This window comes from Camelus bactrianus, chromosome 11 (genome assembly GCF_048773025.1).
Source record: "Camelus bactrianus isolate YW-2024 breed Bactrian camel chromosome 11, ASM4877302v1, whole genome shotgun sequence".
Lineage (NCBI taxonomy): Eukaryota > Metazoa > Chordata > Mammalia > Artiodactyla > Camelidae > Camelus > Camelus bactrianus.
Window position 1 is genome coordinate 54,051,515 of NC_133549.1, and position 26,572 is coordinate 54,078,086.

The following is a 26,572-nucleotide window of genomic DNA, read 5'->3' on the forward strand; positions in this document are numbered from 1 at the left end:
ATCTGTCTGTGCAGACTTGGATGAGTATGATACTGAGGAGTCATAAAACCATTAGAGAAGACTATAGGCTCAGAGGAGCACCTCATAAAAATGTTGAGATAGAAAGAATAAGACAGTGAAAAAGAGACTGTATTTTCTGTATATCCACATTGTGAATTATGACACCCACAAGGAATATTTCCAGTCCTGGGTTTCAGAATCCCAATGAACTAAACCTTCTGAGATAGCATAAACTAAATAGTGAGGAAACAAGCCAAAGAAATATTGCCTGTTTTTATTTATTTATTTTCTAGGCTGAATCTAGATTTTTTTTTTTTTAATGAGCCTCCCTTCTTTCATTCTTGTATGACTTGAGGGAAAACACTGTTCTATGTAAGGGTGTTTGCCAGCTGGGTCCCCTGTGAAGCAAAGAAGACAGGAATTTGCTGCAAGTGTACCTTTGGGACCAATGCATGCTGAAAGCAGAAGGAAAAAGCAGGATTGTATTAAGAGAGAAACCCAACTACACAGGGCCAACAAGTCTTGGCCAACTCTGGAAGGAGATCCGGAATTAAGTTGCATGTTAGAATTATTCCCAATTGGGCCAAAATGATCAGGCCTTTGCTCTTGGGCATCAGTCAGAATGTGGGCTACACTGAGAAAGGTGTGACAATTCTCTCTCTGCAATAGAAGTAATCCTGCTGCCAGAGGCTGGCAGCTGAAAGATATCTGCCTACATCACTCCCAGAAGCCAGAATATCCTTCCTTGAAGGGGGATCTAGGTAGTGCATTTCAGTCTCCATCACAAACCCATATATGTATTGTCTTTTAATTAGACTATAAACTTCTTGTGCAACAGAATATAATAAATCACACACACACGTATATGTACACACATCCATGCATGCATACTTAGAATCATTATAATGTCAATTACTCATTGTTTTCAAATGAAGTAATCAGATACAGAGCTACAGAATAGCCTCAAATTTTCAAAAACCTATGGTTTTATTATTCTGACACAAACTAACAATGCTCTATTTCTACCCTTGTACTCAGAGATGTGGTTCATATTTTCTTTTCGAATTTAATTCTTATTTAACAGCAGAAATCAGATATGGTGAGCTTTACATCTTTTCTTTTAGTTCTCACAAACACCCAGTAAGACAATTATTTTATCCACATTTTACTGATGAGAATGTTGCAGAGAAGCTAAAAAAACCTGTTCAGGTTCTTACAGCTAGCAAATAAGAGATCCTGGATTTGAATTTAGGACATTAATACGTCATTTACTTGTGATCTCTGTTCAGGGAAGGAGGCTGTTGTAATTGGTGCAGCATTATAAATTATTCTAGCTGCATGATGGATAGGATCCCAGGGATAAACAGTAAGATGACCTGGAAACATTTCAGAATTCACTATGGAATAGTTATTTTAATTAGGAAAATTAAGGGCCGTATCACAGAAATCCATACCTTGAGGATTATGTTTATGTAATAGCTCAGAATTTACATTTATGCAGTGAGAAAAATAAAACCCTAGGTTACAAAAAAACCTGCCAGTTGTTCCCCTTACATTATTCTTTGCTGGGCTGCAAGCTAGTCTGCAGTGATATCAAGAAGGGAAAAATACTTCAGTGATGTCCATGGAAGTCAACGCATGAAATCCTGGCAAACAGAGTATTCAATGTATGAAGAACTATGAATTTCACTGACTATTTTGAGACATGCAGGTGTTCACTTCAAAATAAATCTACAAACCATTCAACATCTATTCCTGCCTTGTCAATTCTCCTGCTGCTGAAATTGAGGAGAACCTCCACCAGTGGATTCAACTCCCTCCTATGTTCCCAGGGGCTATGCTCTTGGGACAATGTTGCCTCTCTTTTCAGCATCTTCCACATGCCTCTTTACTGAACCTATTTCCATCAGCCTTCAAACCTGCTGAAGATGCTTTATAAGTATTCATTAAAAAAATGGATAAATGCAAGATAAAATGGATCATAACCATCCAACTAAAGTAGAAAATATATCAATGCAATGTATATCAAGTGGAAAAACATATGGACAAAATGCGACCATTTCCTCCTTTTTGAGTGAAAGAGAGTGTAACTCTTCAAGGAGGTGCAGAGGGAGTTATTGTTTACAATCAGAGACACTTGTGAATGTTGTCTTTGTGTTGGTTGAGGAACAGTATTCTTGCAGCCTCTAAAATTTTATCTGTGCATGGTGCAGTTAAAAGAATACTAAACTTTTGGTCCAAAAATATCTATTTTTGTATTCTCAGTTCTTTTATTCATTAGCTGTGTTAGTGCTCACTCATTTACTTCTACCTGAGATGCCACACCAGTGAAGTGAGAAAATAATTTAGGCTTTAAAGCGCCCCATAAACACTTCTCTGCTATAAATCGTTGTTGGCAATTACACTGCAAAATTTGAAAAGGCAACCCTTAACTGAATTGATGGGGACTGAAAGTTGTCACATCATTCTTTGTTCTTAATATCAGAACTATTGCTTTAATCATTCATTTAACCAGCATGTATTAAAATATGTAATATTTGCCAGGTGCTATGCTTGGTGCCAGATACACAAAAGCATAAGATATGTTCCCTAATGCCAGCTAGTTAATTGCTCTTAAAGATGTCACAATTACTTATTTAAAAAATAAAACTGAAAAAGAAAGAATTGTGTCAAGTCTTTGTGGAGTCAGTTAGGAAATGTGTTCTGTGAATACAGTTGGATGTGGAGTGCAGATGATCATGAAGTGCTACATACCAATTAGACGTAATTATGTATATGTGTGTATATATACTTAGAAACTGATACTTGTTTAGTACTTTCTAGTTTGAAAACTGCTTTTATGTACATTAGCTCTTTTAATCTTCACATCAAAACTGAAAGGAAGTTATTGTGATCACCTTCATTTTACTGATGAGAAAACTGATGTTACATGAACTTAAATAGATTAACTAATTTGTACAGCTAGTAAGTAGCAGAACTAAAATTCCAACCCAGATTCGCTACTATGAAACTTGCTTTTACTACTACATCAACTTTCCTTCCCCTCACCTTCTCTCTTGCTCTCTGTTCATTATACTAATACATGCAAATCTACATGATAATTAATATACTAAGAAATGTACAATACCATAACTATACATGGCATGGTCTTACTTTTCATACCAATTTCCTTGGATTACCTAAAATTAACTTCATTAAAAAGTGATATGAACATGAAAACAATTATAAACTTTGCTCAATAAAGATAATGAACACTAGAGTCAAATATAAAGTAAACTTAATCTTCATCTGTCCCCCAAAGAATACTGTTGCATCTAAAATAAACCAAGATAATCTCACCTTCCTGGTCATCATTGAGTTTATGTAAATAGATGCTTTATAAAGAGCATGGCCTGTCAAGGTGTACTGCAGGGTTCAGAGAGACGATGGAAAACCATGACTGTTAGCCTAACAGTGACATTTCAAATCTGGATCTTGAATTCTATATATCATTGTTAATGATCCATATACAGCATGTAGGTTTCTCCAGTTATAATGGGACACTTCATAAAAGCTGACTGTGCCAATATATGAAGATTTGGATGCAGTTACTAGCTCTAAACTTAAGCAATGTTCTATTGTTGCAGGTTAACTTTTAACTAAGCCTTTTGGGATTTCAGACAAATTGAAACAGGCAAGAAATCTATTTAAAGAAGACTTGAAGCAGAGGTATACACTTAGTAATGAACTATGCTTCAGTATATATAAAGGAGAAATAAACACTAAAAGGATAAAGACACAGGAAATCCTTTTTTCCTTTCAAGAGAGTGTATTACAAACAAGCAATATTTCCTCTTGGCGCACTCTTCTAAAACATGTTTGGGTAGACACAGAACTAATGTTATTCTTATCAAATAAAACCAAATGAACAAAGATAAATAAAAACATATATTCATATAATTTAAATGTTGAGAGTGAAATTAAATCAGTTTCCACTTTTCTCTGATCCCATGCATAGCACTTTGTACATGCCAGTCTCAGCACTTTTAACATTGTATTGTGTATAGTTATTAGCGTTTATACCTCTGCCATCTAATATGAATTCTAAAAGAGCAGAGAATGTGCTTTGTTTACATTAATGCTTTAGTGTAGAATTGAGTTTCCATCTCAGTAAATATTAACTGAATTTTTTGAATGGTATTATTTCTTCCCACTCCTATATTAGAAAAAATATATAAATGCAAAAAAACACGAAATACTTATTTATAAACTTCATTTGACTTAATCACATATGCTTTCATGCATTCATTTATTCACATGTATTTACTGTTGAATTTCTGCTGAACAGCATTTTAGGGGCTGTGACTCTAAGAATTAGAGTAAGAGCAAAGTGCTCTTTGACCTAATGTCACTTCAACTACAGTGAAAAAAGCAGATATTGAACAATAATTGCCCTTAAAAAATCACTAGAGTAATAGTCTCCAATAATAAAATAAAAACAGATCGCACAATTACAGCATCTAGTAGAGTTTCTAACCTGCCTTCTGGGAAATTACATTCTAATGGAGAAGATAAAGGTAGAAAAAAAGTTACACAAATAAACAATTTCAAATTTTAATGAGTATTGTGATAAAGGTATGGTGAGGCCTGAGAGCATATAAATAGAGGCACTTAATCCAATTTTGCGGGGCCAAGAGAGCATATGGCATTCCACTCACATGCACCACTCCAGAGCTGTAGCTTTAGTAAGGTCAGGGATCCTCATGATGACTTCCACATCACTGCACACTAAGTATAAGCCACGACAAAATAATTGTGTTTTCCCTCCTTAGGAAAAATGGCAACAGATAAAGTACATCTTGATGTCAGTAAAAGTCTTGAGGTTTTTTTTTTTCATTACATTCTAGTTGTTGAAATGGAAAAACAGTGTTTCCTAAGTGATGACATAATAATTTGGATTTAGAGCTGAATGAGGCATCATCTCCAAGCTGAATGTCAAACTGGGCAAGACTCTGATGGCAACCTGTAAGCTTCTGTTAAGTAGTTAGTAATCGTTTCAACTTTGTCAGCCATTTTTAGGAAGGTGTAAAGGACGTGATTTTGAAATGTAAGTAGGAAGCTTAGCAAAACAGTTCATAGCATAGGTGGCTGAATCAAAACTAAATTACATCTCAAGGTAGGTGTCAAAATGCAAGCGTATAAAATGTTACTGCTGCTGCCGGCACTACTATTACTATCACGCTAGCTGTTCGAGTTCTTAAGTATGCTCGGGCAATTGTGCGTCCTCTTCCTCCAGCCTTAGGGGGTTTTATAAACGAGACCTACTCCCTCCAGTTTTTAGACTAGGAAACTGCATTGCTAAGTAGTAAAGCTATAATTTAAACCTGAGACTGTCTAATCAAGGCCAGCACTCTTATCCAGAATCTTAGGCTACTTCCAGTTACGGTAATTACAAGTTCCTTAGGATTTCACAGCTTGAGGCAACTAATTCTGCCACTTGCCAGTTACACGGTCTTGGCAAAGTAATTCACTTCTTACAGTTTGCAGGTGAAGAGAAAACATTAGTACCTACCATATTAGATTCTGAGAATACTGAATGAGCTAATACACAAACAAGCACTTGGAACTGTACCTGGCATGTAGCAAACAATTAATATATGTTAGTTAATAATGCTAATATAATTTTTAAAAAATTATAATAAATGTATTCCTACATTGCTAACCACAGCTAAATGTTCACAGATCTGTGTGGAATTGAGATAATCTCTCAAAAATTTATTTATCACTCACTCATTGTCACTGTTTAAATTTCAATAAATTTTCACAAGGTCCCAGATATCTTCTCTTATTTCAAAAGCTGATAGTAAACCAAATATTGGAAGAAAATAAAATAGTGAAAGATATGTGATGCTATTGGTCTAAAATATTTTCTCTAAATATATTTATTTATAGCATTTCTTTAAAATAAAAATTGAAAGGACCAAGTGGTCCACATTAAGTCTGTGGAAGATTTTACACTCTTGTGAATTATTCTTGAGTGCGTGGGATTTGTGATTTCTAACTGAGTGACAATCAGAAAAATCAGAAAAGGCAAACCTGCTTAGAAATGTCAAACAAATGTATGTAACTGCTAAAATTTTGTTGAGCTCTGTTAATTCATTAGGTTCTTGTGTGAATGATGTTATTTCAATGCACTAATATTGATTTTTAGTCTCTTCAGGACCAAGACTACCTACAATTTTTAGTGAGATTATAAATTGAATATAAAATTTTCTAGGTATGAATATTTCTACCTGAAATACATATCTCATTATGTAGAAGAAGGTATGGTCAATAATCCGGGTTTCAGGGTAAAAGTGGAGGTGAGTATTCTTACCTCTTTTGGAATTTAAAAAAATTCCCCATTTGAAAAGACAAAGTAGAACCTGTTCATTGGGATCTTCTTATCTTTTTATTATTTCTGTTTAACCTTTCTTTCTCTACCTCTACCCTCCCAAGTCTTTACCTTTGTGCTGCCTCCGTCTCTCCTATCAGCCTAAAACTTACCACTCCCCTTTAATCAGAAATTTTGGTACCACATTGTTGATGAAGAACTCAATATAATGAAAGTGAAGTAATTCATAGCTAATCAATTTTGTAGTAATTTTATTTTACTGCTCTATGTTTAATTTTTATCTATAATGAAATGGTAAGACATAACCAGTTTTGATAAATATCTCAAAATGTGTTTTTAGTAATCCCATGATTCTGCTGGTTTCCCTTAACTTCACTATTTTTTCCCGTTTATTATGTTTCTTTTACATCCCAAGGAATATTGACTATATAACTAAATGGTAAGAGAAGTCAAAGACAGAGAAATAGATAATCTTCTGATGTATAGTTTTAGCTATAAAAATAATGGCCAGGTGGTAAACAAACACAGCAAATTCTTGGCTTCCAGAGAGAAAGGCTAAATTCAGCTCCAATGGAATATAAATTTGATGCTTGTTGGGAGACACAATATGGGATTAAAAGAAAAAAAAAGATATCCTGGCGTTGACTAGTTGGCTATTTTGAATTTCCTATGACATTTAAATTATTGTGGAATGAACCTAATAAGCTCAATAAAGTTGACATCTCATGCCTTTTTAAACTATTTTATCATAAAGAATCAATTTTTCCTTTTCACGCATCTTATATTAGGTTTCAAAAGTGAGTTACACACTGATGGGCTAATCCTTTCACTAAATGTATATCAAATAATCACATTATATACCAAATATCTCAGTTTTATTTGTAATTCATACCTCAGTAAAACTAAAAAAAAAAAATGAGTCACACATAGAATACTTCACCCTGCTTTATAGTAACTATCGTCTTAAATGATGTGACCAGTTTGTTCATTTATATATGTTCAGCATTTTAAAAAATAAACATTATTATTGTTCAATTATTTTCTTCAAATTCTGTCAAGTATTCCAATACTAATGATTTTTATTTTTTCATTCTCCTACCAACCTATATCACACACAGCCCTCCCTATGTCCATTTTTCCTGACTGTTCTCCATGTCTTTTCTTACATATTCTTCCCTTAAGGGAGTAAAAGAAATAACTTTTAACTATACAACAGCTTAATGATTATTTTTTGGTCTAGACTCATATAAACATTTATGCCTTCTGTTCCTCATTTTTAACCTAGGGAATAGCAAATCAATGTATTTTCCTCTAGGGAAAAAAAAATATTTCCTTCCTAAGAGGCATTCTTGTAGAAGTTATAAAAGATGATTTAATAAAATTGTCCATATATCATTTTTAAACTGTGGAATGTAATTTTAAACTCCTTCTTTAATTATGCAAGAGAAAAAATATACTTTAAAGTATACTGTTAGAAAATATTCACAAAAAGTCTGTTACTTTAAAATGTTTTGTTTGCCGTTTTCACTACTCTCACCATCTATTTGCACTGTGTACCACAACTGAGCAAAGACTTAAAACATGAATGTGGATGAACAAATGAATATTCATTAGTACATTTTTTCCTCAGAGTATAGCCGAGGAAGTCACACCAATAACATTACTGCACTTTACAGATAAGGTAAGAGGATATCAGAAAAATTATGTGACTTGCCTATTTCACGTATTTAATTGCCCAAAGCAATTAAAGATACAATGAAATGCCTACCATAATCACAATGGCATTTTTTTTTTTTTTACAGAAATAGAAAACCAATCCTAAAATTTGTATGGAACTCCAAAAGACCTCGAATAGCCAAAGTAATCTTGACAGAAAAAAAAAAAAAAAACAACAAATTTGGAGGGATTGCACTTTCTGATTTCAAAATAAGATTACAAAGCTACAGTAATTAAAACAGTATGGTATTGATATAAAAAGAAACAAATACACCAGTGTACCAGAATAGGGAGCCCATAAATAAACCTGCACCTATATAGTTAAGAGACCTTTGATAAGGGAGCCAAGACTACACCACGGGGAAAGGATAATGTCTTCAACAAATGGTGTGGGAAAACTGGATATCCACATGCAAAAGAATAAAACTGGACACATCTTACACAAAGATCAACTCAAAATGGATTAAAGACTTACAAAGAGGACCTGAAACTATAACACTCCTAGAAGGAAATATAGGGAAAATAAATGCGTAAGTATTTGCATGGAATAAAGTGAAGTGGATTTGTATATCATACAGAAAAATAAATTTCAGACGATAGACTTGATATAAATAAAACAATAAAGTATCTTAAAATAACAGAGAATGCCTTCATGATCTGACGATAGCAAGCAGCAATTGAAAAATGATGGATAAAGTTGGCAATCTTAAAATTAAAAACTCTATGTACAAAAAGACACCCCTAAGGAAGTGAAATGAAAGCCCCAGCATTGCAAAGGATGTCTGAAATACATATAACAAGGAGGGAGCCATGTCTTGAATATATAAAGACCTTCCACAGAAAAAGAACACTCAAGAAGAAAAATCAATGGCAACCCAACAGAAAAAAGGCTAAGAAACATCAATAAGCCCTTTGAGTAAAAAAATGAAATAGCAAATAATATATGAAAAGATGCTCATTCTTGTCAGGAAAATGCTGCACTTGATCTTAGCCAAAAGGTCAAGAAGCAATCCTTAGGGAAATGCTGATCAAGACCACAATGTGAAACCACTAAAACTATATCAGATTGATCCAAATTAGAAAGATTGACACACCAAGAATACCTACAGGGACCATGACTAACTGAGCATTCTTGACACAGTCACTTTGGGGAAAGTGCTCACATTTTCAATAAAGTTAACTATACTTATACTCATAGAGAAACTCAGGCACGCATGCACCAGGAGAAATTATATTAAAAAATATTCACAGCAGGATTGATTATAATAGCCTCCAACTGGAAACCACTCAAATATTCGTCAATAGTGGAATTCGAAAATGAATTGGGGCACAGACACACACAGCAAATAAAATACATGAGTAAACAGGCAGAAATGTGGGTAAAAAAAGATAAAAATGAACAAAAGAAGGCAGATACTAAAGCAAACATACACTACAATGTTGTTTATATACACAAAACATAGACAAAAGTAAACTATATTAGTTATGGATGCTTATTTGGTTGGTAACTAGACAATAGAAAGCAAGAAAATATCACAGTGGTTAACGGTAGGTGGAGGAAGCCATGCAGGGGGCTTTCCTGGTGATGCATTATATACTCAGATTATACTTACATTTATGTTTACCTTGTAATAATTTATTACATCGTGCATTCATGTTTAATTACCTTCTCTATATTACACCTTTTTTTCTTAAAGTTTGAAGGACAAGATTCGGTCTCAATAAAAGGCTGCAGAAACAGTTGGAATCCTTCCTATAAAACCCAAAATTGATCATCAGTCTCCTCAGATAGGCAGTAAAGTCAGTGGCAGTAATTGTGGTGAGCTATAACTTTTGTGGAAAAGGATAACTGAATGTAACTAAAGTGAATAGGCCATGAATTCTCATCAGTCTATAAAACAGAACTGCAATTTGTATAAAGTTGGACCTCCTAAATAAGTAAGGTAGCATTGAAAGGTGCAGCTAGATGAATGGAGCAGGGGTTTGTGAGGCAAACATAGCTGGTATTTCTTCTTAGACAAATATTACATAATTTAAATGGAGTATATATTTCACATGGGTGAGTGGGAAACACAATTCCAAATATGTGACCAGACAGGCTGGTTTTGCATCTCTTACAGTTTTCCTCCCTGTGATCTTCTTAAACCTGGAAATATCCTTCATTTTTATTTCCTGGTCTTACAAGTGGTAAATATTTTGTCTTGTAGTAAATATAAATTTCAATTGCTCTTTACATGAACACTGCTTTTTAAATTAACTCTATGTATACTAGTCTACACGCTGAAATTCTACGAGTGGACAGATTTCCAGTATCAAAAAGTCTTCTCTGCTTATCAAGACAACTTATTTACTTGTATGTGTGTGAGGTAAGCCAAATACTTTCAGATGCTTCTCTTTCTACAATGTTTATGAATCTTCAGTGGAAAAATATACTTTCACATAATTTTAATCATTAGGTCTAGTTTAATTCAGCATTTTCTAAGAGCCAAATACTGAACTGGGTAGTGAATTTTCTAAAATCAATATGGCATAATCTCTGCTTTCAAGAAACTTGAATAAATTGATACTTTCAAAATACTTCGGTAAGTACTATCAAAATAGTTGTGCACGGTTTAATGTGGGCCATTATAGGACATTTGGTACACAGAAAAGTTCAGAAAAGGCTTTTCTGGAAGAGACTATGTTTGACTAGAATTTTCAAGGATGAGCTATCTAAATAAGGGATGGAGAAAGAAGACATGAGGGCAGGAGGCATGAGCACAAGGCAAACCGACCTGGGAGAGTTCTGAGAGCATACCTCAGTAATCACAAGCAAGCTGGAATCACTGCAGGTAAAGCAGTGGGGGTGCATCGAGTAAGAACACTTCTTACTAATGAGCTACGCTTGTTAGAGACACCATTCCAGTAGTTACACTGAAGAGAATTATAAGGTTTGTTAAAATTAGTGTCAGGATAACACATTAAGAGATTGTAACAGTAGGTCAGGTGACAAATAAAGAGAGCCTGACTATGGTTGTTTTAGAGAAAGGAGAAAATTTGAGAACAATTCAAAACATATAAAATGATCAAAATTGATGATTGACTGCAAATGGACGGACAGTGAGGGAGAAAAAGAAGACTGAGATGGCTCCACAATTTCACTTGGGAATAATTAACTGAGTTACAGAATTCAGGAGATGAAGCCCTTTATGGGGAAGATGAAAAAAAAAGGGTTCAATCTTAAACATGCTGCATTTGAAGTGCCTATTGGATATTCAAGTGGGTGTGTTTTACAGATAATTATTTATTTGAGGCTAGAGGTTAAAGGAGCAGAGGTGGCTAAAGTTATAGCTGTGGGAGACATCAGCACCCAAATGTAATTAAAATTGTGGGTTTTAACATCAGTGGAATTTCCCAAAGGAATGTGTAGAGTCAAAACAACTGAGAGGACAATTCCAAAATCCAGTTTGTTTTGTAGGCGATGGATATGGTGATGGTAATACAAGCATACACGTCTATGTCCAAACTCACCAAATTACGTGCATTAATTGTGTCCCTTTTTGCATACCAGTTATACCTCAATAAAGCTAGGGGAAAAAAAAGGAATAACACAGTGTTTTTAAAAAAAGGTTTTAGGAAGAAACAGATAAAGAGAAGGCGAAAAGAATCAGACATGCTTTAAACATGAAAACCAGAAGCAAACAGGTAGTCGAGTCTCAGAAGGACAGAGAGAGATCCTTTTCAAATGCAGCAGTGAAGTTGTTCAGATAAAGACGACATTTAGCAATAAAGAGGTCGTTGGTGACCACGGGGTTGAGAGTGGTTATTATTCATGATACAACTGTGACTATCTATACACACACGGGCATGCACACGGACACGTATCTACTATAATAGCCGACAGTAAGAAGAAAAACTGCTGAAAGGGTAGGTCCCAAGGAAAAATACATGCATGAAATTTTCTAATCCATTTATGAACTGCTCACTGAATATCTGAAAGATTACCAAGCTTTAAAAATATTCACAAGCAATTGATAAATCTCCATTATAATTATTTTTAGGTAGCAGCATTAAAATAAACATCATCAGGTTTCTAAATTGTGTGGGCTTCTTTTCCTTACTTGACTGAATACAGTGTTGGCATTGTATAGTTTGACTTGACAAGAGAACCCATAAAAATCCCCACTTGTGGCCCACTTAAAAAAGAAGTATTGTAGTTTTAGGCACTGTTGAATGTCACACTGAGCTACAAAAAAACAAATAAAACAGCAGAAAGCTCCCCACCTTCATTTCATTTTTAGAACCCCACACTGGGAGAGAACAAGTGCATTAATCAGAGACAGACCACTGAGGTTCAGATTTATTTTGTTTATATTAAATTGCATAGTGGAAGGAGTTATCAATTTCTTTTTTTAATGACACCATTACTACCCTTCTAAATACTGCTGTTTACTAATGATTCTTAAACTGATTTAAGGGTTTAAAACTGAATCGCTACCCCTTCCTCCCGGCTGAGATTTAGCATGCAGATCTCACAATAGGAATACATTTGTGTTTCAGGTTAAATAAATTCAGCCTCTTTTGTTTTAGAACTGGAGGAACATTTTGTTGAGTCAGAGCTCTATTTGTGTTACTTAGAGCTAAAGAAGTCAGTTCAGCATAAGAATTTCTACACGGCATTAACTGGAAGTTTGCTGAGAAGAGGCTCACTCTATATTGTATTCAATGCTGAGAACTTTTAAAAATCTTAACAGGTAATGTTGTTCCCAAGTATGCCTTCTCTGTTGCATCTGTGCAGTCATGCCCAGGACTACTCCGAAAAACAGAGATGCAGAACTGAAAAAGAATTCTGGCCCCTAAGAAACTCCTCAGTGAGATGCTAGACACCTTTGATACAAGACCCAAGGTTTCCAAAACTCTGCTGCTCTCCCCTCCACCTCCACTTATCTGAAATACGCACACAGAGGGAGGTGTTGGAGCGTCTCCTGCAACAAGTACACTAAACTAAAAACACCCTCTCATTCGCCTTTATCAGCTACATTCTGTTAGGCAAGTGCAAAGTAGTTCCCTCTGTGACCCTGCATCTAAGACAGTGTTGATTGAAATAGATCTTCCTTTATCTTCTCACTCTCCAACCCAGACTCAAGATTGAATCCATCAGACATTGTTTGAGAAAACAAATGAAAATGACACACACCGTGTTGAACTAGGCATCATGATTCCCCACTTCTGAAGACCTAGCATTCATAATGGGACCAAACTCATCTGCTTGACTCTTACACATTAGGATGACTTATTTCCAGCAGGTCCTTCAATTTTAAGAATAAACAGGATCTGGGAGATACTCCAAGCAGTTTACCAAACTTGTTAAAGATTACATAATCCCAATAATATACCCAATATTACCCTCAACTATTTACCTTATCTAACAATAATAAGTGAATAATATATAAGTAAATAATTAGTAATAATAAGTAAATATATATGTAAATACATACATGTTTTGAAAATTTCTTCTCCATTGCATAATCTCTCTCTTTCTCTTTTTTGCATTTTCTGCTGGGTATCTGTACAACTAAGGATTTGGGATCAACTGAGAATTCTGTGGTAGTTGGTATGAGGTCTTTTATATCTGAGACTCACTCTGAAGATGAACTATCGGCATGCTTGTGGTCCAGAGTCAGAATATGCACACAGACCTTCTAGATTCTAACTTCTGTGAGATACTGTGAAGGGTACTAAACCAAACTTTACACTGACAAGTAAAGTCGTTTCATCAGTGGCTATTTCGTTAGGTCTTCCGGGCCTTCTCTATCTGAACTCAACATGTTTGAACCAATTTTCTAGAACCTTTCTACACAAATCTTCCCTTATTGTCAAGCTATTGACTTGTTCTCAAACTGTCTCTTGAGCTCAATTCTGTCTTGTATCACATCTGCCTGGTATCTTTACTTCCTTTGTTTTTTCAGCTAGAATCTTACCAACTTGTTAAGTTACCGCAGATGATACATTTTCCCCCATGAATCCTGACATAGCTACCTTGGTGTCCTGTGATGTTTTTCATTTCTTTCAGTAAATTTGATACAGAGTCTATTCTTACTTGTTTGCTCGGTTTTATTCTGTATACATCTTTTCCCCAACAACGCTGCTACTGCACATGCTTTGAGATTATGGGGAAGATTCTCAGATTGAAGTGTGTTATAATATATCTGTGTATAGTAAGGTTTACGTTAAAAAGTAAGTGTATTTTTAATATGCCTATAAAAAGTTTTTGCTCTATATAATCCATAAATACTGCTTTAGAAGTATTATCAATTTAATAAAGTTTGCTACTACAAAACTGCCTTAGTAAATAAAAGTAAGTAAAAAGTTCCTTCAGCATTTGAACTCAAATATTGGATTATTCATACTAAAATATCACTAGAACAAAAACTCGAAGTGGGTAACTCAAATTGAATACAATTACTAACCACACATATTTTGGGTTTTGGTGTATTTTGGGTTTTGGTGTGTCAATAGTTTTTGGTGACAAAATTAAATTTTAAAAGTGGAGCATGAGTCATTCAATGAAAATACTGTCTTATATAATTATCATTAGGCAGCAACAGGAGACCATTGTGATGCATCAGAATTCCATTCCATGAACATTATGACTTCTCTGGAACTGTGCAGAATCAGTTGGATGCACCTGCTTTGGCTATTTTCCATTTCCTTTGTACTTTCAAACTCATTTTAGTTTTTATGAAAACATGTTATTGCCTAAAGACTGGTATGATTACTGCCTTATCAAATTATGAGGCTAAGGTCTATATTTCAATGTTTAATGCTGAAAAATTAGACTGTTTCTCATCAAATTTAAGAACTAGGAGGCAAGAAATAAAACTTAATGCTGTAATTCTTACAAAGACAGAAAACAAGTAGGAAAAGTGGCAAAACTAAATTAAGAAAAAGGAAAAAAATTAAAAATTATTCAGCGTGTTAATGGCTACTTATTTACTAGTTATATATTCCACACAAGCTTTATCTCTCCAATGCTAAGTACATTAAGAGGAATGGGAAAGATAATTTTCCTAAGTGATTTCAATACCTGTTTATTTTATCTGAATAGTTGATAGATATGATTAAATTATTTTTTTCAGCTTTCACCAATGTGGCTTCCTAGAGTGACAATTATCATTATAATTAAACTATTATATTAGTTCAAGCTTCAGTGACTGGGTTATTATGGTTGTCTTTTAATTCAGCTTTCTGAATTTATAATCTCTCATTACAATCTATTCAGGAGTAATTTTTTAAAATAAAAGCTGATGATGCCACACCACAGACCCTCTAGAGGTCCCCTAGCACCTTCTACAACATGGCATAGAGAAATGTTTATATGTCACATCTTATTTACTGGAATTATGACATGTCACATGCTCTCATTTCTTTATGGTTTTATTCGTGTAATTATCTTTCCATAGCTTTTAACTCCTCTTAATTTCTTTCTCATTGATATTCATAGTCAACTTCCCCAGAATTGCTCCTTTTCTCTGCTTTCTGCACATACGTGTTCCTCTGATAGATTTAATCACCTTTTTGCTTGGTGTAACAGAAGCTGTCAGTGCCCCATGCATTTCCATCAGAGCATGTATACTCTCTGGCCAACTTACACCTGCTAAGATTCACGGTCTCACTGAATGCCCTTATATCAGAATTGCAGAGAGCTGGCTGCTTGCTTGTGCTGGAGGCAGGAAATGTTGAAAATGTGACCTCCTCCACAGCATCACTGACCAAAAACTCTCAGTTTTTATTCTGTGAATTTACCATTTCCATCACTTGTCAGAATCAATAACTCTGGGGAATGTGTTTTGTGTCATTCCCCAGAATTTGCCCTTGGGATTAAGCTCCAGTTTTCTTAACAACAGCTGGTTAATAACAATTCCTTTATTGGCTACCTTCTCTCCTCTGCATCACTTCCTCACTTCACAATTAGTATTACTTGAGTATCTCAAAAAATAAAAAAAGGAAAAAAAAAAAACCTATTTATCCTGAATTTGTCTCCAGGTTTCCTCTGGTAGAATCAGAGTAAAACTTTTGACACCAGAGGTATCGTGTGGGGTCTGGAGGTGAATGGTTGTCTGGCCACATGGCATTGAGACCACCTGGCATACTGTGACAACATGATTATAAGACTCTTCCTCATAGTGAACTGGGGTGGCATAAAAATGTCTCACCAATTTCTCCAGGATTTGAGAAGAAGTGACAATGATAATAAGAATGACTATGGAGTTGGTAGTTGCAAGTATTGTCAGTGCTCTAAGGAAAAAAAACTGACTGGCTCAAACTAGCCAATCGGTATCTCAGAGCATACCGTGAAATCCAGAAGGTTCTACAACAGCATTTAAAGAAATCTTGTCTTTTAAAGCCAGAGAGAAGACTGAACTGAAAAACAGATCTTTGGTTTGACTGTAATAATAACTGAACTGTACAGAAGATTTACTTCAAAGCATCAGCAAAGCTCTTATTTAAAACTCAAGATCTTAACAGGGAAGAAGTAGGATCCTGCAACCTGGATGTGGGATAGCTGGGCAACTCATCTCTTGTTGGAGGAGGAGTCTCTCCTGGCCTGGAAACCCCGGACAAGCCTTATCTGAGGTAAATACTTCAAAATATGTGTATATTCCTCAAAATCTGCCTTTGTCTCATGGTTTCTAGACCACTCACTGTGTTCAAGACCAGACATAGCCCAATTGAGAACGTACTGTCTCTAATTTTATAAAATGGGATTATTCATCAATAAAACTACAGAAACTGGCTAATATGTCCAGTTAGAAATTAGGAGAACATGTCTAGAAATGGGTATTAAGTGTGCTCAATAAGGGATATGTCTGAAAGATAAGGCATATAGTAGATGCTAAAGATGTGTTTACATAATCAAACAAATGTACATCTAAACATTTCCATTTTGGTATGTCCAAATTTATACTTAATGGTATAGCCAGTTACACTCTTCTCTAAAAATACTTTATTATAATTCTAGAAAATAAGAAATACATATTGAGTAAGAATATTCTCCAATGAATCAGTGTTTAAATGACACAATGGTCATAAAACGTAAATCAGCAAGCTTAATAAGTTAAATCCAAGCAGACACAATATGATGTATAAAAACATCTTGAGGGGTATCCAGCACAGTGATCAAGAATGAATGCACTTTATTACCGCCTTGCCTTACACCCAACTGATCTTGCTGATTGCTTTCAAATAATTCTGATGATCCATCATTGAACACATGGCATTAGCTGAATCTCTTTTCAAATTAATACGAAAGAAAATTATTCACTTTAAAAGAATACATTTAAGATACACACAAATATTCCACTTACCCTTACTTGACCCACAAAGGCATTGGCTTCTTCTTCTACCACTGATAGATTTCTGGGCAGATAAGGATCAAACACTGGAGCATTGTCATTGACGTCTGTCACCACCACGTTTACTGTGGCGGTTGAGGTCTTAAAGAAAACCAAAACGATTAAATGTGAGAGGAGTTATTTTTATTTTGATGTCAGTTAATTGTCATCCTGGCATTTGTCTATCTAAAAGGCATCTCATTATTACTCCTATTTCTTAGCTTTCCCAAAAAAAGAACCCCAAAAAAGAGAAAAAAGAAGAGAGGAAACTTGCAATTTTCAAACACCTCAAAAAACAGTTGGAAAAAACAAATAATGATATTAAAGGGCAAATATCTTCTTGAAAATGTCAAGTATTTCCTGGAGGCTTACTTTTAGAAAGTGCTTTTACCTTTATCTTGTTCACATTTTACGGGTGGCAAGCTTTTGTTTATATACATGTGCACTACTTTTTCTCTGAAATGTAACATTTCTGTAGTTTTTACCACCTACATTTTGTACTGTTTAAAAAGATAACTAGTGCATTATAAAATAGCATGGTATGCCCCATGGGTATTTTCAGGTAAGCAAATGTTATCAGAAAATACTACATTAGTAATTTCCTAGGTTCATATCTAAACCAGGAGTTTGAGGATACTACTAATAATCACTAATCAAATGACTACCTCATGGTTATACAGCCTAAGAAAATGGTAAGCAAAGAACCCTACCAGCAGTATGTGCTAGCTGGTTAAAAGGTAAAATCCCTGGTCGGTTACAAAAAGAGAATATCATGTAAGTCAATGACTTTCGCACAATCCAGGAGCATCTTCATACATCACTCAAGCTGGAAACTGCTCTCTCGAATCAAAGCCTGAGTATAGCACATGCCCCCACCCAGCGCTGTCCCAGTGTGGGGCAGATCGCAGAAGGCTGAGACCAAACTTTGAGAAAGAAAGAACTGTAGGCTGGAAAATAAAAAATCCATTATGCTATGATACGAAATTTCAATAATATGTAAATAAAAAGTAGAAGGAAAAAGCAGGGAAACTGTCACTGTCATAAGAGAATAACTTTCATTTTAAAAACCACAGAAACAATTTGTCCTAAACTGTAAGAAATGTGGGGTGAATGGCTAAAAAGATGAACATAAAGAGGTGACTTAGAAGAAATGAATCTGAAGAAATGTTGCCATAGTCGTGGGGACGAGGGGTCAAAAGCTGAATTTCCTAGCTACCTCGGAGGAGAGGTTCTGGTAAATACCCCATCCTTTCTGTTGGGATCACTGGAGTTCTATACTCTATGAGTAATGCTGCATGAAGTCTAGACCAGGCCTTACTCAGATTAAACTCAGTATTCAAACTCTGTTTGGATTAAGATAATCTGCCCTTATTTTAACAGAAGTTTGAGTAAATCCTCTTTTGAGCAATATAATTTTAACCCAAGCCTTGTAATTCTTAACATAGAATGTCCAGCAGTCATTAAAAAATGACCATGTGTAGCAGGGGATTCTTGGTATTGCTAATGGCTCATTCCCTTGTGTACTCACTATATCAGTGGGCTTATTTTGTGAAAATTTATTCAGGTATTTAGTATGATTTGTACATATTTCTGTATTTAAAAGTCCAATAAAAATTTTATTTAAAGAAATGTCAAAGATGAGCAGAGCAGTGTTGAATAGTCAAAGCAGAGAAACAGCCTAAATGCCCACCAATAGTAGATGGTTGTATAATAGATAGTGTATCATACACAAATGGAATAATGTATAATACTAAGAATGTACAAATTACTGTTACGTATAATCGCATAAATGAATTTCATGAATGTAACGTTGAATGTAAGAAGTCAGACATAACACGGTACATACCATATGATTCCAAGTACAGACGTTTCAAAGATTGGTGCAAATTCTCCACTGTGATAGAAGTCAGGATAGGGACCACTTTTGTGAAGAAGGTGGAATAGGGACTGGCATGATCACAAGGCTGGGCTACTGGGGTGCTAATTAGTTTCTGTTTCTTGTTCTGAATAGTGATTATAAAAGTGTGTTCCCTGTGTGAAAATTCATTACGTTGCACCGTTGTGGTCTGTGTATCCTTCTGTGTGCACATCTCCATGAAATCATTTAAAGGATGTGTGCACACCAACATATGCTTGTGAGTAGATGTATGTGGATATGCATAAATTCAAATCTGATTAGATGAAACACAGATCATGTTATTTTCCCCTTTTAACTTCTATATATTTTCCAAATTTTCTCTAAGAGGGCTACATTGCTTTTATAACAAAAATCAGTTTAACAAATGTTACTTCTTTAAAAGTTGTGTTAGAGTTAAAACCAGTAAAAAGAAGTGCCTTTTATAGTAGCAGTAGTTCCCAATTTGCCTGAGGGTAAACGAGACATTAAAATGGACAGCCTGGAGCCAAAATCTAAGAGTAGCCACACTCGGGTTTGCTGACCTTCCTTCTAAGTGCTTACATAAAGGGTCAGCCTACCTGTATTTCCCTGTCAATCTACTGTACTGGTTTCCATCCCATTCTTTAAAGTTCTCATTCTTGACACCATGGAGTGGGATGATTTCAGACTATTCTGAGTCCTCAATCAAAGGCTGTGGTCTGTGCTAATAGAATCTGAAATTTATGGATCATGTAGATGTATTTCTCCATATCTTAGTGAATTTTATATGAAATAAAGACTATCCATGTCTCTGGCAGAAATGTAAGATAATAAACACACACAGAATAATTGCCAGCTTATATTTCTTGGAAAGTGGTCTGAAGACCATGTGCATCAGAACCACTTGATTAATTGTTAAAAAACGTAGATTTCTGGGCTACATATTAGAACTATTGACTCTATTCTGCAATATTCAAATTATATCTTTGCAACTTTTTCATATAAATTGATAGTAATCTTTTTGACTTAAGAAAAGTCCATCTACCTGGGGTCTGTGCTCATTAAATATCTTTCTTGAAACTCATGATTATTAAGGTTAAAAGGTTAATTTTACTATAATTCTACAAAGGACATAAGTTTAAATGTTTAGATAAGAAAAGTGTTATCAAAATGTGAGACTTACTATTTTTAATCACTTTTTTCTTCAAGAACTCACCATATGTGCTCATCATTAAGTCTATCTCTAAAATTACATAAATGATGAAATTAACTGAAGAAGCTTTTTGTTTAAAATCTAAATGTTTATTTTTCTATTGATTATCAAAACATACTTTTGAAAATAAAGCAAATTACTTAAGAGGATCAGAATTTTAAAGCTGAATGAGTCTTTAATGGTTATAAGAATGAAAAAAGGAGAGCTAGAAATGCTAAGTGACCTGGTCAAGGAGAATCAAAATTAACAATTAAATAACTGGAGGAAAAATGCTCTAGACAGAACTAAATCACTAATTTAATCCCAGAATTTATTTTCACTTTTTGATGTGGGCAAAGCTGTAATTAGGTTGAGACTATGATAGCTATGACAGATAGCTTAATATACTATTTATTTTCCACCTTTATTCTTGTCTAAGAAATCTTACTTTTAAGGCCAAAGGTAAAAGTTTCTAGCTAATATTACTTCCATTAATGTCTGATTTATAATGTGACGTATCTCAAAGCTATGCATTATGCTTTTTCCCCTATCCTAATGGTAGACCTGAAACCTCCTTATTACTTTTACTTCACTGTAATTATACTTCTTACTCTATGCTGAATAATTTCTCTTCTTCCTTAGAATTTCCCCCCTCAGTTATTTCGTAGCCAAGTTACCCATTAAACTTTCATCATAAGTCAAGTTCTCAATTATTTTCTTCGTAAGACTCTCACTGACTTCTTTACCTATATCTTAAACAGGCATACTATATAAATTAAAGGGATTGCATATGTAAAAATTATCTTAGATTTTATTTTTATTCACTTGTCTAATATCTAAGTGCCTTCTATTTGCCCTACTATTTACTAAATCTCTTCTGTATATTTTATTTCCACATATAGCTGTTTATCTAATATTTGAAAAATGGCAAATAGCTTATTTTGGGCAGATTATAATTACTAAATTGAACTACCCCTATCTATTTTTCTAATTTTTAATTAAGAAGATAAAACTGTCTAGACTAAATTTTAAATGTTTCTATCACGGTAAACTTTCTACAGCAGTCCTCAAAATAAGTGTGAGGAGAGCATTATGATCAGTCTATTTTATAGATAAAAAAATCATTCCAAATAAACTGGAGATACGTTGTTATCTGAATTGGGTGAGTCTTGACTAGACACTTATACTGAATTTGAAATTATTTCCAGAGAACAGTGCTGAGTTCACCCATAAGCACTGAACTAAAGACAAGAGCTACTTTGTGGGATAGAAATGGTAAAACAAAAATAAAAACAAAAACAAAACAGTCTAATAAAGCATTGCTGACAACTGAAATGTTACGGTGCTCAAAAATCAGAATGGTGGTAGTTGTGGATAGGATAGATTGAAGAATACAATCAAATGATTTTAAAACACTCCTGAACGACTAAACAATTTATTTACTTTTAACACTGATTTTTAGTCACAGAGGAAATAAAATTATCTCTTCTAGAATTATGGGCCCTTTTAAACTACTTCAGTCATCAAGGATTAGTCCAGATTCTAAGTGCTGCTTACAAATACACTATAGGGTCAATCAACTTGGTTTCCTAAGTGCTTCAAGAAACCTATGCACAAATTCCCCTCTGCCCATAGCATGCCCTCTCCCCCCAAAAAGTGACATTATAGGAAATAGATCCAACATAATAAAACCACCAGACCTGCCAGTGCTGTGCTGGTGATGAACAAAATGAAACACTTCTTAGACTAAGTTAGAGTTCATTTCCTCCATAAATTGAATAAGAATGTTCACCCCAAGTATGTATTCTGTCAAGTCAAAAGATGCAACTCCATAACAGATTCAGAGTGCAGGTTTCATGGATTAAAAGAGGCCACTGGAGAAAAGAGCACTTCAAATAATTTAAAGTAGTTGCTCCAGGTGAAAACGAAATTAATTCATGAATTCATGATTGTCATAAATCGCTTTAGAGCATACAACTCCAAGCCTCTCTCGATGTCTTCAGTACTCTTTTTAAAACCCTTTCCCCAAGGAGAGTACTCACCCCATCAGGCCTGCCATCAGAAGCAGTGACGATCAGAATGTAGCGGTCAGTGCTCTCCCTGTCCAGTGCTTTCCCTAAGGTTAGAATCCCAGTACTAGTGACAGAGAAAATAAACAAACAAATGAGGTACAAAAAGATATTACGTCACAGGGAGACTTCCTACGGTTGTGAACTACTTCTATAGGATTTCTCCCCCTTCGGCAAACATAGCTTGAGTATTTAAGATGAATGATTCTAGGATTCATGTTGCAAATTGAAAAAAGCTTTTAAGGCTGCTCAGCTTCTTCACAATAATGAAAAATGGCCAAACTGAATGAGATAACGGAGTTGATTCTCTAGCCTCCCCCTACAAAAGACTCCACAAAACTATGCTTACTTCATTCCAGGAAGAGAGGTATCTATCTTGTTTGTGACTATTTCAAAGGGAAAAAAGTCCATTAATCTTTAGCAGGTTCACAATTCTTTGGATAATGAAGTGGCTTCTTTAATCTCTATCATTCTAATTCATTGTCACATATGTGTCCACTATGGAAACGCAAACATCTAAATTTCATCTTTGATATACCTTAGAGATTAAAATTTATTTTCCCTTCTTTCCAAATTTCAAAATAACAGAGGCTCATTGGAGACAATTAGAAAATACACAGTGGAATAGTAAAACTTTTCTAGATATTATGGTTATTTTTATAATATTTCTTTTTATTCTCTACTATAACCATATTTAAATATATTATATTGCTTTCAAAAGAGCAATCAGGCTGCATATTTTACATTCTTTTTAATTTTATAAGCATTCATTCTCTCATTTTATAATTCATAAAAACAAACTCTTTTGTTGATACACTAACAATTTTACCATTTTGTTATCCTTTTAAATTTTAGATGTTTCTTAATTTAAGTATTATGTATAATGGGAGATGAAGAGCCTTTGGGAAAATTCTCGTACTTAGAATATTTTTAATACTAATTCTTAATGTTTTCCCTGTTTAGAATAAATGCTTTTAAATATTTAAGATGCTATTCTCCAATGTGAATTGTTTCATAACAGTTTGGTCACTTATAATGTTCTCTAAAACAAGTTCTACATTTATGTCTTAGATATTACAGTCTGACATTGTACATGACATTTTAACTAAGGTCTAAAAGGCATCTACTGTGAGGGAGAGGTTACATTAATTTAATAAAACATTAAAATATTTATCAAGTATAAAAACATAATTTGTTTCTGATTGACAAAAGGTTTTCATTTTAATGCAAGTGCTTTTATTGTTATAGCAGAATTTAAGCAATTCACGCCACATATGGTAGTTGGGTACAGAGAGTCAACACCAATTAATCAAAATCAGAGTCTCAGTTACTCTATTTGCTGTGTTTTATTGTTGTTGATATGGACCTAAAAAAAAGTTCTAAACGTATGGTATGACTATGAAGAACTAACTTTGCCTTTTATACATTTTAAATTGTTTTGCCCAAATAACTGAAAACTAATTCCCAGGGTAGTTCACAGCAATCAGGTTTGGATCAAATTCCCATACCACAGATGGTTCAAATAATCCCATTCTAAAATGACATTCAAAGGGAAAAGTAAGACATTTATTGCTTCTGAGACTTATTCCCAAGCAACTTAGAAACAGGAAATCTGAAAACCTGTCCATAGTACAATGAAAAGAAGAGAGTTGAGTTACTGTTTTCCATTTCTCCCCTCAGTTTAAAGTTCAAGACTCTATGTGATTCTTTGTGTATTAAATACAAAAATCACTAAAAATTTATACTATATTACCATTTAGAGCCATATTATACCTAAATAGCTTATTTTTCATGTTGATTATTATGGAAATAATCCTTTGCTTAAGATAATGTGTGCCTTGTGTCCTAATGTAGTAGAAAGTTAGACAGGATACTTGGGAAATAGGGAAAGAGAGAAAGAACACGTAGTGTCTTTTGGGATTCATAGCTGAAAGACTAGTTTATGGGTACATGCAAGCATCCTTTCATGAAATTTCAGAAATAACTGGAAAGGAGGAATCTTACTACCAGCTGGATGGAAGCTATGGAGCAGGATATACTAGGCTGCATTTAAGAATGCAGTAAATCTTATAAATCCATGTATTAAAAATACATAAGAATCACTCTTGATAAAAACATCAATAATAGTTTTACTTAAATTTTACATAATTGAAAAATCTATTGCACAGGAGTGATAATGAAAATGGTGAAGTTTGCAGCTTAAAAAGATGGTCTCTCCATAGAAGCATCAAAAAATAAAGCAGGAATGATCAGAAACACCTTTAATAGGACTCTGGAAAACAGTCAAAGGTTGATAGCAACCAAATGAAGGCAGAATTAGGAAAAATGCAACTTAAAATGATAGTAAAGATTTGTGTATTTTTACTTGTCCTTGCTCCATCCCTGCCTGGATTAGAGTGGTCTCAAAGATAGCAGCCAACATTACCAATGTAATACCCTGGTACCTGTTTCTGAAGGCAGCATAACTACTTTATTCACAGAAAATTGTGTTCATCTATTCCACTTGTCTGGAGGCTGCCTGGAGGCTGCCTGGAGTCTGCCTGAAGGAGTAATACATGGTCTTTGTCTTTATTTTGCCTAACTCAGAATTCACTCAAGGCAGTAAAGCAGTGAGTATTCCTGGAAAACAATGCTAAGTCAGGGACCAACCTGCAGTCATCTGAGGCAAAAGGTTATGTTTGAGGCATACAATGGAACACCAAAATCCTGGAAGGGAAAACTGGAAAGAGAGTCTCGGGAAATTAAGGCATTTAAAAGTGCCCACGTATATTGGTGAGCAGAACAGAACTGAGAGCCCAGAAATGAATCCATACACCTGTAGCCAACTGATCTGCAACAAGAACGCCAAGATCATTCAATAGGAAAAGAATAGTCTTTTCAACAAATGGCGCTGGGGCAATTTGAGATCTACATGCAAAAGAATGAAACTGGACTATCTCATACCACATCCAAAAAATAACTCAAAATAGATCAACAATCCATATATAAGTACTGAAACCATGAAACTCTTAGACAAAAACATACGGATAAATCTTCATGATTTGGGGTTTGACAACGGACTTTTTAATAAGACAACAAAAGCATGAACAGCAAAAGAAAAAAATAGATATACTGGACTTGCTTGCAATGAAAAAATTTGTGCATCAAAGTACATTATCAATAAAGAGAGAAAACCTACAAAATGAGAGAAAATATTTGCAAATCACATATCTGATAAAAGTCTGGTTTCCCAAATACATAAGGGACTCCGTACAACTTAACAACAAAAAAGACAGACAACCCAATTAAAAAATAGGCAAAGAACTTGAACAGATATTTCTCCAAAGATATACAAATGGCAAACAAGCACATGAAAAGATGTTCAACATCATTATTCATCAGGGAAACATGAATCAAAACTACAATGAAGTACTACTTCACACTCACTAGGATAGCTATAATTAATAAAACTGATGGGAAAAATAATGTGTTGATAAAAATGTGGAGGAATTGAAACCCTGGTACATTGCTGGTGGGAATGTAAAATCATTCAGTCACAATGGAAAACAATTTGGCAGTTCCTCAAAAACTAAATACAATATGACCCAGGAATTCCAATGCTGGGTATATGTTCAAAAGAATTGAAAACAGGTACTTAAATACATGTTCATAGATGTTCATAGCAGCAGTATCCACAATAGCCAAAACATAGAAAAACAGCACAAATTTCCATCACTGTATGAATGGATAAACAAATTGCTGTATACACATATAACAGAATAGTATACAGCTATACAGAGGAATGAAGTACTGAGATATGCTTCTTAATGGATGAACTTTTAAAGATTAGGCTACGTGAAAAAAGCCAGATATTGTGGTCACATATTGTGTCATTCCATTTATAGGAAATATCCAAAATCAATAAATCCACAGAGTCAGAACACAACTTGGTGGATGCCAGCAGCTGAGGGGAAGAATAAGTAGGGAGTAACT

At 34.4% G+C, this 26,572-nt stretch overlaps 1 protein-coding gene across 3 annotated transcripts in view; it reads right to left on the reverse strand.

The window, feature by feature from the left end:
- PCDH15 (protocadherin related 15) overlaps positions 1-26,572 on the reverse strand; it is a 721,184-nt gene that overhangs the window by 163,329 nt on the left and 531,283 nt on the right. For all 3 annotated transcript variants that reach the window (XM_074374029.1, XM_074374028.1, XM_074374030.1), the window contains exons 17-18: positions 22,574-22,667; positions 17,437-17,565 (exon numbers count right to left, since the gene is read on the reverse strand). In XM_074374029.1, the coding sequence (XP_074230130.1) occupies positions 17,437-17,565; positions 22,574-22,667 (223 nt within the window). The remainder of the gene's footprint in view (positions 1-17,436; positions 17,566-22,573; positions 22,668-26,572) is intronic.